We start from the raw sequence: 16840 nt of genomic DNA, 5'->3' as shown, positions 1-16840 counted from the left end.
TTCCTATACAGGTATATTAAATAAATACTAGATAGAAAGCATATTGACTTTATAAAAACAACTGGCTTGTATAGGCTATGACGCTAGAAAGACTAGCGAGTACAGACTAGCCAGTTGTTTTTATAAAGTCACTATGCTTTGTGTTTAGTATTTATTTAGTATGCATTGTGGTGCTTAGTGCCCTGAAGATTATGACTGTCAATGAATTTGAGAGTGGTGCATTTCTCCAACTCCCATCTCTCGCCTTAGTTTAGTTTACCAAACAAAATTGCCAATGTCAGGCTGTCGAAACTACAGAATCTGACTTTAATAATCATATCAGAGCCAGTGACATTATTACATTTCTGTGAAAAATTGTAAGCATTGGACAAGTGCTTGCTGGTTACGTCCAACAGGGGGCGTGGCCACGCAACGAGCTGCGCTTCCGTGTTTACAAAACCACGAAAAGGGAGGTGACTAGCGGCGAAACGTATGTTTGCCGAGCAAGAATAGAGCGGTGTTGAGGAAAGTGGCACTGTCAAATCATAGGCTGACTGCATGTTAAAAAAGACGTAGCTAATTCCAGATTGCGTTTTACAGCGGAATGTTCACTCGAAGGGGCCATGGAGACGTCAAGAAATCTACACAGAAAGTTCTGGACCCAAAGAAGGATGTATTGACCCGACTGAAGCACCTCCGGTCACTGTTAGGTGAGTAAAACGTCAACGAGCTTTGCTGCTGCACGGAGCAGTGGCTCGCTCGCTTGATTATTGATGGTACCTGCCTCCAAGCAAGCTAACTAACGTTAGATGGCTCTGTAGCTAGCAACATGGGTGCATACCTTTTGAGTCCAATGTTTTTTTACAACGTCGAATACATTGATTTGTCGTCACGCTGATATAAACGTGGAACGTGTTAGCTAACGTTATTAAGCCAAGCCATCCCTTATGGCTAGCGCGTCTGTCTAACTAGCAAGCCACAATGTCATTGTAGAACGGCTAGCTATATTAACTGATTAGCATGCCAGTAAGCAGCACAGCAGGCAGGTTTTCAAAAACCAACGCATTACCTTTAGCCACCTAGCTTTGTGCTAACAGGGTACTTAGCTTAATATCACTGGTACTAACTAGATAACCAGTTTTGTTATGCAAGTTGGCTGCTATTGTTAACTATCAACTTCGTCCTTCAAGGGCTAGCAAACATAGCCACTGTCTAACTTATTGGAATGTAACTTAGATCGCCAGCTTACACTAACAAAATGTTTGTAGCCACAGCCTGAAATTAAGTATTGCAAAAACGTTCATTACAAGCCAGAATGCTGGATACAAGTACATTTAAACTTACTCTACCGGTTGGTCCTTCTAGTACTCGAAATTTGAGACAAAATATCAATTATATACCCGAGTTTTTTGGAGTGCAGGTACTGCCATCGAGCACACAACCATGTAAACTAAACACCTGTAAGACTTCGATTTGTATGCATGCACCGCGTGCATGTACTTCATGTGCACGTGCCTTAGGTGATGCGCAAACAAATGTTGATTGTCACAAACAGCATTTAATAATAATTTCCTGTTGATATCCTGTTGATATTTTGTCAGAATTAATAACCAACCCCACTGACATTTTGCAGAGTAAGTTAAAATGTAATTGTATTTAACATTCATGGCAGACAAGGGATGTTTGTCAATATTGCTAAATTGGGAAAAAAACGACTCCCACTGTCTTCGTATGGTATTTTCATGAAGCTCACTTTGATGCGGTATGTTAGTGTAACAGTTCTTCCGGCCCTCTCCTCGCCCCTACCTGGGCTCGAACCAGTGGACGCTCCGCGCACATCAGCTCCCACGAAGCTATCACTCCACAAAAGCCGCGGTCCTTGCAGAGTAAGGGAACTTCTTCAAGTCTCAGAGCGAGTGACGTCACCAATTGAAACGCTATTAGCGCGCACCCGCTACCCAGCTAGCCACTTCACGCCGGTTACGCTAGTTGGACCATTGCAATTTACTCACCTTGTCTGAATCCTGCTCGCTGACCTGTATAACCCCTATATCTGGGATGATCCCCCTGTCATTTAGGCCCTACCCGTCAACCACTTTACACTACGTCTGTGGACGAATCTTCATCTCACAACCCCTGTATTACAATTGCTGGAGTAGTGCATAAATGGTTAATGGGCTACCGCTACACTTTCGGCATATCAGGGCACTTCCCTGCTGACACTGCAGATTCAAAGTCAAGACTTGTATGGTCAAGAATCAAGATAGAGGTCAACAGCGGGCCGAGGCAGTCTGTTACTTCTGTTTTACTTGTCCTCGTGTGGGTAAAAATAAGGCAAATCAAATGTTATTTGTCACAGTGAAATGCTTAGTTACTTACGGGTCCTTTTCTAACAATGCAAGGATAAAGTTACAACAAAGGAGTAAATACATTATGTGAATAACAAATAATGATAACGATTAAAAAAACACAGACATGGCTATATACAGGGAGTTGCAGGTAATAACGTGGCTATATACAGGGAGTACCAGGTAATAACGTGACTATATACACTGAGTACCAGGTAATAACGTGACTATTTACAGGGAGTACCAGGTAATAACGTGACTATTTACAGGGAGTACCTGGTAATAGCGTGACTATATACAGGGAGTACCGGGTAATAGCGTGACTATATACAGGGAGTACCGGGTAATAGCGTGACTATATACAGGGAGTACCGGGTAATAGCGTGACTATATACAGGGAGTACCGGGTAATAACGTGACTATTTACAGGGAGTACCGGGTAATAACGTGACTATTTACAGGGAGTACCGGGTAATAACGTGACTATTTACAGGGAGTACCGGGTAATAACGTGACTATTTACAGGGAGTACCGGGTAATAGCGTGACTATATACAGGGAGTACCGGGTAATAACGCGACTATTTACAGGGAGTACCGGGTAATAACGTGACTATTTACAGGGAGTACCGGGTAATAACGTGACTATTTACAGGGAGTACCGGGTAATAACGTGACTATTTACAGGGACTACCGGGTAATAACGTGACTATTTACAGGGAGTACCGGGTAATAACGTGACTATTTACAGGGAGTACCGGGTAATAACGTGGCTATATACAGGGAGTACCGGTACCGAGTTGATGTGCAGGGGTACGAGGTAGTTGAGGTAAATACACTATATTCATTATATATACAAAAGTATGTGGACACCCCTTCAAATTAGTGGACTTGGCGATTTCAGCCACACCCATTGCTGACAGGTGTATAAAATTGAGCACGCAGCCATGCACTCTCCATAGACAAACATTTGCAGTTGAATGGCCTTACTGAAGAGCTCAGTGAATTTCAACGTGGCACAGTCATAGGATGCCACCATTCCAACAAGTCAGTTCGTCAAATTTCTGCCCTGCTTGAGCTACCCCGGTCAACTGTAAGTGTTGTTGTTGTGAAATTGAAACGTCTAGGAGCAACAATGGCTCAGCCGTGAAGTGGTAGGCTCACAGAACGGGAGCATGTAAAAATAGTCTGTCCTTAGTTGCAACACTCACTACCGAGTTCCAAACACTCTCTGGAAACAACGTCAGCACAACAACTGTTCGTCGGGAGCTTCATGAAATGGGTTTCCATGGTCGAGCAGCTGCTCACAAGCCTAAGATCACCATGTGAAATGCAAAGCGTCAGCTGGAGTGGTGTAAAGCTTGCTGCCATTGGACTCTGGAGCAGTGGAAACACGTTCTCTGGAGTGATGAATCACACTTCATCATCTGGCAGTCCGTCATACAAATCTGGGTTTGGCGGTTGCCAGGAGAACGCTACTTGTCCCAATGCAAAGTGCCAACTGATGGTCTGGGGCTGTTTTTCATGGTTCGGACTAGGCCCTTTAGTTCCAGTCAAGGGAAATCTTAACGCTACAATGTACAATGAAATTCTAGACTATTCTGTGCTTCCAGCTTTGTGGCAACAGTTTGGGGAAGGCCCTCTCCGATTTCAGCTCGACAATACCCCCGTGCACAAAGCGAGGTCCATACAGAAATGGTTTGTCGAGATCGGTGTCGAAGAACTTGATTGGCATGTACAGAGCCCTGACCTCAACCCCAATGAACACCTTGAATTGAAATGCCGGCTGTGAGCCAGGCCTAATCACCCAACCTCACTAATGCTCTTGTGGCTGACTGGAAGCAAGTCCCCTCAGCAATGTTCCAGCATCTAGTGGAAAGCCTTCCCAGAAGAGTGGAGGCTGTTATAGCAGCAAAGGGGGGACCAACTTCATATTAATGTCCATGATTTTGGAATGAGATATTCAACAAGTAGGTGTCCATACTTTCAGTCATGTAGTGTATGTACGTATACAGTGGGGCAGAAAAGTATTTAGTCAGCCACCAATTGTGCAAGTTCTCCCACTTAAAAAGATGAGAGAGGCCTGTAATTTTCATCATAGGTACACTTCAACTATGACAGACAAAAACCTAGTGAATGACCTGTAGAGAGCTGGGACCAAAGTAACAAAGCCTACCATCAGTAACACACTACGCCGCCAGGGACTCAAATCCTGCAGTGCCAGACGTGTCCCCCTGCTTAAGCCAGTACATGTCCAGGCCCGTCTGAAGTTTGCTAGAGAGCATTTGGATGATCCAGAAGAAGATTGGAAGAATGTCATATGGTCAGATGAAACCAAAATATAACTTTTTGGTAAAAACTCAACTCGTTGTGTTTGGAGGACAAAGAATGCTGAGTTGCATCCAAAGAACACCATACCTACTGTAAAGCATGGGGGTGGAAACATCATGCTTTGGGGCTGTTTTTCTGCAAAGGGACCAGGACGACTGATCCGTGTAAAGGAAAGAATGAATGGGGCCATGTATCGTGTGATTTTTGAGTGAAAACCTCCTTCCATCAGCAAGGGCATTGAAGATGAAACGTGGCTGGGTCTTTCAGCATGACAATGATCCCAAACACACCGCCCGGGCAATGAAGGAGTGGCTTCGTAAGAAGCATTTCAAGGTCCTGGAGTGGCCTAGCCAGTCTCCAGATCTCAACCCCATAGAAAATCTTTGGAGGGAGTTGAAAGTCCATGTTGCCCAGCAACAGCCCCAAAACATCACTGCTCTAGAGGAGATCTGCATGGAGGAATGGGCCAAAATACCAGCAACAGTGTGTGAAAACCTTGTGAAGACTTACAGAAAACGTTTGACCTCTGTCATTGCCAACAAAGGGTATATAACAAAGTATTGAGGTAAACTTTATTGTTATTGACCAAATACTTATTTTCCACCATAATTTGCAAATAAATTCATTAAAAATCCGACAATGTGATTTTATGGATTTCTTTTTCTAATTTTGTCTGTCATAGTTGAAGTGTACCTATGATGAAAATTACAGGCCTCTCTCATCTTTTTAAGTGGGAGAACTTGCACAATTGGTGGCTGACTAAATACTTTTTTGCCCCACTGTAGGTAGGGGTAAAGTGACTCTGAAACAGGATAGATAATAGACAGTAAGTAGTAGGTCTGTTTGCAGTGCCTGATAGCTGGCCCTCCTTATTGATGTTCAATGGCCATCCCCCTACTGCAGTCGGTGTTTGCAGCATAGGAAGGTTTTCCTCCTGGTCTGGTGCTGGCTTTTCCCGATGTGGACAGGAAGTGGGGATGAGTGATAAGGTGCTGCTTTACACAGTTTAGGTTGGCCTATTTTAAAAATATATATTTTTTATTATTGCTCACTGCTCACCATGATGTGTGCTGCTATAAATGATGTTGAAAGCTTATAAAACGATGTGGTTTTCATGTTCAAAAGGCCTTTTTGTTAATTGGAACTCAGACACACACTTACGAAAGAACACAGGCAAGTGTCACTGCACTCCCTTCGTTCTTACCGAAAGATAAAACATGCCACTTAAAATGTTTTTGATATCAAGATAGGACTGATATTAAAGGTTCTTCTGAATGTCAGGGACATCCTGAAACCATTACCCCTATCCATGTTGATTCCGCTTAACTCAAGTTTGATTTAAGCCCAGTATCATAGCATGACATCACTAAGCTATGGTCAGTCGCAAGGCCAGGAATAGCTCCTGGTCCATTTGCCCTAAAAGTGCTTCTTTGCGTTGGTTTTGTGCCCAGTTAGCATGTATGTCATGTTGAGTGTGAGAGTGGCTGCATGTTTATTTTCTGGTTATGCCTGGCTGGATCTGGCTGAGGTTGTTAATTACAGGAGCCTGCTAGACCACCTGATCACACACCTCCTCTGTGACTGGAGCTGTGCATGGCTATTCCTTAACTATTCCTTACCTTACCAAAGGCAATGGAAAAAGCCTAGACAACAATTCAGAGAGAATTTGCTTTATTATACATTTTTCTAAGATGCAGTGTAAACAACTTCCTTGACCTAAAACAGCAGGTAGCCTCCATGGGAACAATGGTAAATAAGTGTGTGTGTGTGGAAAAGGCAGAGGGAATGTTTACCACAGTGTCACTTTATCCTCTCCATGTTTTTGCTGTGAATGTTGGTGGGGTCAGGGTCAACTGGGATAGCTGCTGTTAGGAGGTAAAGCTCTGGGGAAACAATGACTGCCACATCAGAAACCCACTCAACAAGCTCCTTTTCCCTGTTGAGTCAAGCTGAGACCTCTTGGCATGTGATTTTTCTCTTTTCAAAACATACGGCATAGCTTTGAACTCGTTATCTTTAACCCCTGTCCACAGTGTAGCCTACTTTCGAACACTTTTCCATGTTCAACGTACCATAGAAAACAAGCTTATTGCTGTGATTCTGCTAATGCGTCAGAATTTAGAAGCACATCTTAGCTAGGCTGCATTAATAAATGACAGTCAGGCTAGCCTATGTGACTGAGTAGTCTATTTTAGAAAGTCCGTGTGTGTTCTTTGAAGTACAGGCTGAGCTTTACAATCAGCCTACTCACTTTCTCTGGACGCCAGCTTATCAGAAAACTAAACCAGTCTAAATTTTCATGTCATTTACATCTACGCACGTTCAGTCGTCTACCTCCTTGATGGGTGTTATTTGGGCAGTTCATGTATCACTCCGACTGTAAATAAACTCTCAAAGAGCCTCTGTAATGATAACAAGCAACCTGCCTTCAGGGCATTATTTTTCATATGCTGGAGTTCTTGCAATGCTTGTACTGGACTGCATTTAGGGAAGTTGTCAAGCCCTCGAATAAGAGACACAGCTATTTAAAATATTTCTGATCTGCCTACTCGCTGAAGAAGTTAGGCCTAAGTTATCGCAATGAATATCACAGGGCAAAATGCACCTTCTGCCCCGCCTTGAGGTGTATTATGTTGAGAATGTGTTCATTAAGCTCACATTAAACAATGCATTGTTCCTTTAGAAAAGGCTCACACACTGTAGGACAAGGCTAGTCATTTCATACCATAGAGAAAGATGGGTCATTGTTGTAATTCACATTGACATCAGTGACATTGGAAACCACATAGGCCTAACCAAAGGAAGCAATGAATGACTGAGGGCAGTACCTCATTGTATGTTATTGTTGTCAGCCAAATGAGTCAATAATACTTTTTCAGATCATTTTAATACCACAGCTTTAGTGAAAATCCAGACTAGGCTTATGTTTAGCTCAGTAATGGGCTACACAGTCAGTGGCATTTCAATCCTCTGCCATTGGCCTGACTCTGGTATGGATATCAAGTCCTGTGCCAGAAGCGGCAATCTCAAATCCATTGTGAATAGCTGGGCGTAGGTGTGAACTGTGCTATACAGGTTAGGTGACACTAGACAGCCATTAGCAGGTCTGTGTCTGTCTAGTGTTGCCATTAGGATGACAGTTTGTCATTATCTCCCTGGCAGGGTGCAGCTCCGCTAGCCCCAGTTCTCTCACCAGGCCTGCAGGGCTCAGGGCTGGTTCTGTGGGTGAGGCTGAGGAACAGAAGAGAGCGCAGCTTGGCGCAGCTTGGCCTGATCTTATGTAACAGTTTCCTCAGTGCCACTCCCATGGTTGTCCGTTATTACTGTGTACCTGTTAGACTTGCCAATTCCAGACAGTCATACTGTAATTTAGTCTGTTCCTGTGCGATTCATTGGGCTCTATAGGCCTGGCCTAGGTCTAGTGACCAGAATAACTTATATCATACATTAGCTACAATAATATATTACCCATAATTCTGATGTTAACTAGTGTATAAACACAGAGTGTAAAAAACATTTAACAACAATTTCCATGACATTGACTGACCAGGGAAATCCAGGTGAAAGCTAAGATCCCTTATTGATGTAATTTGTTAAATGTACTTCAATCAATGTAGATGACGGGGAGGAGACTGGTTAAATAAGGATTTTAAGCCTTGAGAAATTTGAGATATGGATTGTGTATGTGTGCCATTCAGAGGGTGAAGGGGCAAGATCAAATATTGAAGTGCCTTTTGAACGGGGTACAGTAGTAGGTGCCATGTTCACCGGTTTGTGTCGAGAACTGCAACGCTGCTGGGTTTTTCACATTTAACAGTTCAAGGGTCCACCACCCAAATGACATCTAGTAAACTTGACACAACTGTGGGAAGCATTGGAGTCAACATGGGCCAGTATCCCTGTGGAACTCTTTCGACACCTTGTAGAGTCCATGCCCCGATGAATTGAGGCTGTTCTGAGTGCAATATTAGGACGGTGTTCCTAATGTTTGGTATACTCAGTGTACTATCTGTCTTTACCTTAAGATCAGGGTCAGCTCAGTCCACTCCTATTCCTGCCAGTGAGCTGGCCGGCCGGTGTGGGTGTGACGTCCCTAAGCTTGGTACAGCACCAAGATAAGCATCTGGCAGTATAAAGAAGCACTGTGCCATGATCCCCAGGCAATTAGCATTTCAAACAATGTGTGCCATGATAAAATGCAGCTGGCATACAGCTGCCCTCTTTATCCCCACCTCACACAGGCCTCAGAGTGCCATTGTCAGTAATTTAGGCTTAGATGGTGTTCTTTCACAGGACGGGCTCGATATTTCTGGATTCATGATGTCAAGTACAGTAGAAAACCATTATAATTTTTTTTGCCAAACAACAGAGTACTAGGCCCATCACCTAATGCAGAGTCAGCACGGACCTACTTCTGGGTAAATAAATACGTATGACAACAGTGACATACGGTAATGAGTGTGACGTCCAGCAGGGATATCTAGTTCCCATCTTGACAATTGTGTACTGACTAGATGCTGTGTTTCGGGCCAGGCTATAATCCCCATTTTGGCCAAGGTGCACAGGCTAGATGCTGTGTTGGGTGCTCAGGTCAGTGCCCGGGACTATGGAGTAAGGCTCACCTCTAGCTGCGTGACTTGAGGCTAATGCTAGCTGGTGTTTGTGACATTTAGGAGTCAACATCAAGTCTGTGGTCTATAGTTCAGTTTGGCCATTTCCATTAAGCTGATATACTGTAGAAGAGCAGGCTTTGGTGCAGCAAGTCTACTAATGAAGTGTGTTGATTAGATTGGGGGAAAGGAAACAACATCTCCGTTGGTAGAGCATGGTGCTTGCAACGCCAGGATTGTGGGTTTGATTCCCATGGGACCACTGAAAATGTATGCTCTCACTACTGTAAATCGCTCTGGATAAATGCCTAAAATGTAAATGTACATTTGTATGTCCTGATTTTAAGAAAAATTAAATGTGTACCTGCAGTGGTTGTTTATCTGGAACCCTACTATTGAATCATTTATGAACAGTCTTAGGAACGACTACAGAAACATCCAAGATTTCGGGTTGGAAGAGATCAGGACAAGGCTTGAGTGGTATCCAGATTTTTATATTGTCATATCATCTTACTCTCATACTGGGATTTACAGCATAGCGCAAAAGGGGGCGCTAAAAATGCAAGAAAAGCTTGTTGGGCCTCTTACCAAAATGCTAACAAAATTGTCACAATCTAATAGTGAAATCACATTGACGCGGTTACCTAGATCTTAACGAGCGAAAACGAACAAACCTAATTGCAAATCCAGATCATAAAGTTATACAAGCATATCTAGTAGCTACCGAATGTTATTTTCTTTTGACTGTGGACATTTACAAGCGAAAGTTAGTTGAGAAAAATTGTGCAAATGAACAAAGTTGTGATTAGGGCTGACAACATTTAGTCGACTGTTTGGTTGATCGCCTGTTTGCCGACCAAAAATGTTTTTGTCAAGCAGTGACAAATATACAAAAATAAAGATCCCGTGTGTGTGTGTGTGTGTGTGTGTGTGTGTGTGTGTGTGTGTAAAATAAAGAACCCCTTGAATGAGTAGGCGTTTTCTTTATTTTTACTGTTTTCTACCATGTAGAATAATAGTGAAGACACAAACTATGAAATAACACATGGAATCATGTAGTAACCCCAAAATGGTTAAACAAATCAAAATGTATTTTATATTTGAGATTCTTCAAAGTAGCCACCCTTTGACTTGATGACATCTTTGCGCACTCTTGGCAACCTGCTTGATCTCCTAAAGTATTGCACAAGTCGACTGCAGGTAAATAAAAATATTGAAATGTATTTTTAAAAATCCAGGAAATATTTTTGATATTGACGGTATGTAAAAATCATCCCATGGCTTTTTCCAAATACCCCGACATACGGTATACCGCCCAATTAAGACCTGTCACAACTGAGTCCCACAGGGAGGAAGGTCTGGCTTTGGGAAAACACTGTTGCTCTATCTTTCAGAACAAACACCTGACTGATCCAGACCATTCAACTCTCCTCTGCATTTCCTAGTATCTGTCAATCAATCTCTAATGTCTATTATTCTCAACTACAGTCTTCCAAGTCCAAACAGTCATGAATATTCCCTTAAGAGCAGAGGGAAGTGTGTTTGAGGAATAAGAAATATACATGTTGTGAATCTCTGTATTCTCAGTGTATTTCAGAGCTGTAAAGAGGAAGTTGATTGAGTGAAGTCTGGAGAGACTTACTACTACTACTTCACTGACCTTTGAAATGTTAGTCAAAATGAAGGTGAATGATTGGCAATCTTCAAAAAGTGTTTAGTGTCGTCTCTGCTTGGTCACTCAAGGTCCCTGTGACTGAAAAAGAATAATTCTCATCAATTGAATGTGTTTGACAGTTGTGATTCTGCAGAATCTGAAGGAATGTAAAAAACGTCATGATTTTTGTCAAAGCTTGACAAAAAATGTCTCGCAATCTACAATTATTTTGCACTGTAGGCTAAGTGCTGAGTTTAAATGTAAGGAGGCAGAGGAACTTTACAAAGACAAATGCAATAGAACAAAGGGTGAGGAGTAGCCTCGGCCTAGCCTATGTTCTGCACTGAGCAATATTTATTGTGTTCTTTAGACAGCTCATGAGTCAACCAAACTGGTAAGTTTGGTCAGACTGGTTTCCTGGTCTTAAGTTCAAATAACAGAATGTACTGGAGTCCCAATGGGAAAACAGTAGGCTAGCCAATGACGAGTCCACCACATATAATACTTATTTCATATCTGCTTGATCTCACTAACCATTCATATCAGTGTTGTCACGATACCAGAATGTTCACTATGATACTGATCAGGGCCACTGTGGAAGGTAGATAATAAAAAAACAGTCACTCAGATTTTTTACCAGCCCAAATATTTTTGGGACATAATTACATAAAAAAAACAACACAAAACAGATGACCATGGTTTGTAATGTTTCTAAAACAAGAAATGTATTAGTAAGAAGTCATGTGGTATGTTGCTCAATTTCATCCTTTTTCTTTTTGACCTGTCGTTTAATGAAAATATCAGAGACAATATGTTCAACTGCCCCTTGAAGTCGGGAGGTTGACGTGGTAATTGGCCACTCGAGTCCTCTCACGTGTCTGTGAAAATATTAAAACCTGTGTCTGTGATTTGGGATCTGACTATCATTTGAAACAGTCTAATAACTTTGTTGACTTTTGAGTAAATTAGACTAACTTTTATGCCTGTACATAGCACCTCCAAAATGTAATCTATCAGCACTTCACTCATTGCCCACGGCTCCCTTGACAGGCAGCGTTGCTGTGCGAGATTGGATATAGGAATCCAATTTATTTGTGTAGTTAGCAGCTATGCAAAATGGCAGAAATTCTTTGAAAACAGCTACTGCAGCATTTTTCAAACCCAAACTCGCACATGTGCTCATACTTGACTTTTGCCCATTTTTATTGAAGAATATAATGCTCGCATTGTAGAGCCTTTCAAATTGACCACCAGCCAACACATCTTGTGAAATATACCATTCTTAGATAAAACTAGGGCTGCAAATTTTCCTGAAATTTTCCATGGGAAGTTAAGCCCAGGAATTTTGCTTAAATTCATCAAAAAAGTTAGCTTATAACAGTGAACCTTCTTTGTGGGATAAACAAGGCAATTCTAGGCTTATTTTGGCTAAACTACCCCAATTCAATGGAATTGCAACCCTCTGCATGCACAGTGCATTCTTTCATCATTTGTGCAGTTCACTCTTCTATCACATGTACAGCTGATTCTCAAGATCTTGCACACTAATGAGATGCTATTGAGCCCACACTACTACACTGTCTGAGCCAAGGACTACATGCTTTCTGGTAAGTCTTGATTACAATACTGGGTGGGGTGAATATATTTTATATGACATATACATAATTTTTTGTTAACTAGTAAATAGTAGCCTAAAGCAAAGTGTGTTTAAATCATTTCAAAGGGTTAACAATTTCTGCTAGTTAGTTTTTGCTACCATGTGGTTTGTAGCTTGCTTGAGCCTGCTAACTGAGGAGTGTTAATTCACCTGTTTCCATACATGCTTCATTTTAAAACATGTATCTTACAAAGGAGTTGTTTAATCAAACTGCATAACTATTTATCTGTACATGGAATTCTATTTGTTTTTTTTACTAATCTTTACAGGAAAATACCACGAGCACTAACTGATGTGTGGAGACATTTCACTGCAGCTAATGTAGGAGGACAGGCTGTGTACATTTGCAAATACTGTGCCAAATCATACGTGAAGAATGCAACAAAGATGCAGAATCATCTGGCCAAGTGCATAAAGTTTCCTCAGCACTCACAACAAGCAACCTCTGACAAAAGTCCCTCTACTTCTATTCGAGGTGAAAATGATGAATCGGACACCTTATCGGTAGCAACAGCTCATGGTCCTCCTGGAATCAGAAATGCTGATGAATGTCTTGCTTGAGCTGTGTATGCAACTGGTTCACCTCTGATGCTCACAGGCAATGTGTATTGGAAGAAATTTCTGAATGTTCTTCACCCAGCATACACCCCTCCAACCAGACATGCTTTATCTACTAATTTGCTGGATGCCGAGTTCAACAGAGTTCAAGTGAAGGTCAAGCAAATCATAGAGAAAGCAGACTGTATTGCGATCATCTCTGATGGGTGGTTGAATGTTGGTGGGCAAGGATAATTAAATACATCTCCACCACGCAACCAGTATTCTATAAAAGCACAGACAAAAGGGACAACAGACAGACCGGTCTCTACATTGCAGATGAGCTGAAGGCCGTCATCAACGACCTTGGACCACAGAAGGTATTTGCACTGATGACAGACAATGCTGCAAACATGAAGGCTGCTTGGTCTAAAGTGGAGCAGTCCTACCCTCACATCACATCCATTGTCTGTGCTGCTCATGCATCGAATCTGCTCCTCAAGGACAACATGGCACTGAAAACAATGGATACACTACAAGAGAGCCAAGGAAATGGTTAGGTATGTGAAGGGTCATCAAGTTGTAGCAGCAATCTACCTCACCAAGCAAAGTGAGAAGAATAAGAGCACCACATTGAAGCTGCCCAGCAACACCTGTTGGGGTGGTGTTGTCATCATCTTTTTGAGCCTGACAACGAGCTGTCCTCAACAAGGTTGGAAAGTGACAGTGAAGATGAGGCCTCAGTCTGATGTTCAAGAGGTGGACATTGAGGATGTTCCATAAGAAGACATGGAAGCCTGAGAGGAAGACAACTAAAGCTTTAGGTCCTAGACTATCATTTTACAGATGTATGTTAAATGTTTTTTTGGAGATGAGATGGATCATTCAATATTCCCTTTTGTTCAGTGAAATCATCCCATGTGAAGAGTCAACTCATTTAATTAAAGTTCAATTCGTAACTAAATCGTTTTTTAAAATTTCTATTGGAAGGATTTAATCATTTGCAATTATGTCTACTTATGATAAGGTAAAATGTTTATATTTCTGTCTCCATATGATATGGTAAATGCAAAAAGAATCTACATTTAAATGGTATTAATATTAATGTGCATATATTTCCATTAATTCCCATGGAAACTTTCCACCTCTGAATATTCCCCAAAATGTGCAACCCTAGATAAAACTATGCTAAATATATTCACGTCACCAAATAATTGATTGAAACACAGTTTTGCAATTAATGTCTACTAGCACCATGGTGTATCTAAAATAATAACAGTAGACAATGTATGAGGCTAATTATTATACTAGAGTTGTACACACCTTGACATTAAATTGTTCAGTGCAAATCCAACCCTTGTCAGTGCAATGTCTGGAAGCAGGAGCTGATGGGATCCTTAGTTTAAAACATACACACCTCTGTTCAATGCCAGATACTTTTGAAGGTTGGTGAATATGGTTGAAACCATGAAGATGGTTTGCCTAAGACTAGCACAAATTTAAATTGTCAAATAAATATATAGTTTGGCTATAAGAAATACATTTTATTCAATGGGGCAAGGCAGAAATGACACACACAATACTTTTCATTTTACCCATGCAACAATATAGCCTATTATTAAAGTAAGTCTGTTTATGATATCATAAATAGTATTTTACATGTTATTCCAAATTTGATTTTATATAACCATACAGTTTAAGAGGTAACTTTTGTCATGACAACAAGGTGAAGGTGTTCTCTCCTCAAATGGCACAACAGAATCATCCAGATTGACAATGGCACAGCATATGACAACCATTTTGTCTAACTGAGCGATGTCTCCTTCCATATCTGGAAAAGGATGAAGTAGAAACGGATGCTGCTGCAACGTTGCTCATCTTCACAGTGGGAATCCAGTCGACATGGGTGTCCTGATAGAGGTCAGCTGGTGAACCTACAGTGAATAAACAAATGAAAAGCACACCTGCTGTTTGAATATCACTTCTTCAGGTCACCTGTACCATCAGGGCTCTTGATTGTTGTGTTTAATTCATTTAAGTGTTTCAGTGTCATATACAATAAAATATTTTGTTTGGCTGGAACAACTAATAGTCAACACAGCAGGTTGTTGTGTCCATACATTTGTCCCATTACTGGGACAACACACACCTATAGGCAGTAATGAGAGGAGTCTGTAGGTCTATCTCTGTAACAAATTAACAGGATTAGGCCACGGCGAATGGTTTGTTTTCCTAGAGTACCACAACAGATCAACGCTGGAATCCGAAGATGGGGAAACTGCTATGGCCATACAACAAAGATAATGTCCATACATTTACCCTCCTTATAAAGTTTTCAACAAATTATCATTGGGTCAGTGCCACTGGAGTTTTTTGGACAATAATGTCCTCCTCCAGGTTAGTTCGACATCATATTGTAAAATGTGTGAATCCCCTTTTCATAGGCCTAGATTACATGGTTGCATTCAAGACAAGCTCATTTTTATTGATCTGTTGTCAGTGTCAGCAGAGTAGGCCTAGGTACTCAGTGATTTGTCATATAAAGTGTAGTAGAATTGCATGAAGTGTTTATCAAAGGCCACATTTTTCCTGTGCAAAGGAAAGGGACATAGCTGATATAGCCTATATGCCACTACGCGCTCATTAACAGCCTAAATTATGACTATCCAATCTACTCAACACATTATGAATAGTAGACTTACATTTGTCTGCAAAAGTGATGATAGATGAATGCAATGCTTTATTATAAAGGTGCATTTTTATGGTGGAAAAAAAGAGCTTCCTCAAACTTAACAGACACATGCTAATATCTAGACTACAAGCTATCTAGTTAGCTTATGTTGGCTAACTTAGTCTGGTTGTTAACACCTGGTTAGCATAACCGCTAAACTAAACTCGCAAACCAATCAGACTTCCCAGTGATTAAATGATCAGAGCAGACCCTGGACTGACGGCTGTCTAGGTTCAGGTCTTGACGGGCAAAAACGTTTATTCACTTTTTTAACTCTTCTCTCCTTGGTGTTTCAAGATTGCTGGTAATCTAAACAAAAACTAAAACAATCCTGTATTTTTTAGAGCAGGCAAACACTGCACATAAAATGACCGTGGTGACGAATCAACTAGCTTTGGGCACTGTTATCATGCAGTTTGGGGTAGCCACTCGGCTGTTGTTGTCAGAAGAATTAACGCGGTGGTCTCCCAACATGGCCACCAGAAGGCGTTTATACGTCAACTGCAAGCCCTTTCTTGATTTTAGTGCAAATGAGACGGGAGGTAAAGGAAGATGAAGATCATTTGTTTTTGGTGGTGAGGGAGAACGTGAATTTAATAACGTTTTTGGTGGTGAGGGAGAACGTGAATTTAATAACGTTTTTGGTGGTGAGGGAGAACGTGAATTTAATAACGTTTTTGGTGGTGAGGGAGAACGTGAATTTAATAACGTTTTTGGTGGTGAGGGAGAACGTGAATTTAATAACGTTTTTGGTGGTGAGGGAGAACGTGAATTTAATAACGTTTTTGGTGGTGAGGGAGAACGTGAATTTAATAACGTTTTTGGTGGTGAGGGAGAACGTGAATTTAATAACGTTTTTGGTGGTGAGGGAGAACGTGAATTTAATAACGTTTTTGGTGACCGTCAGCTTTGAAATCAGAATATTTTGTTGTATGGTTTTCATATGATCACAAAGTACAAGGGTAGTGAATGGAGCTGTAAGGAAAGTTAGCCTC

The 16840-nt window shown here is 41.4% G+C and overlaps 1 protein-coding gene across 6 annotated transcripts in view; it reads left to right on the top strand.

Annotated features, from left to right (window-relative positions):
• The first annotated feature begins 464 nt into the window (after positions 1-464).
• Positions 465-16840, top strand: part of LOC109893775 (ral GTPase-activating protein subunit alpha-2-like) — a 204267-nt gene continuing 187891 nt past the window's right edge. For all 6 annotated transcript variants that reach the window (XR_004210648.1, XM_031829051.1, XM_031829054.1 and 3 more), the window contains exon 1: positions 465-689. Coding sequence is in view for 5 of the 6 variants with exons in the window: in XM_031829051.1 (XP_031684911.1) it covers positions 584-689 (106 nt within the window). In the remaining variant the exon portion in view is untranslated. The remainder of the gene's footprint in view (positions 690-16840) is intronic.

Source organism: Oncorhynchus kisutch, linkage group LG7 (genome assembly GCF_002021735.2).
Source record: "Oncorhynchus kisutch isolate 150728-3 linkage group LG7, Okis_V2, whole genome shotgun sequence".
NCBI classification, from domain to species: domain Eukaryota; kingdom Metazoa; phylum Chordata; class Actinopteri; order Salmoniformes; family Salmonidae; genus Oncorhynchus; species Oncorhynchus kisutch.
Note: the sequence above shows the minus strand (reverse complement) of the source record. Positions and strands in the feature narration are given on the sequence as shown.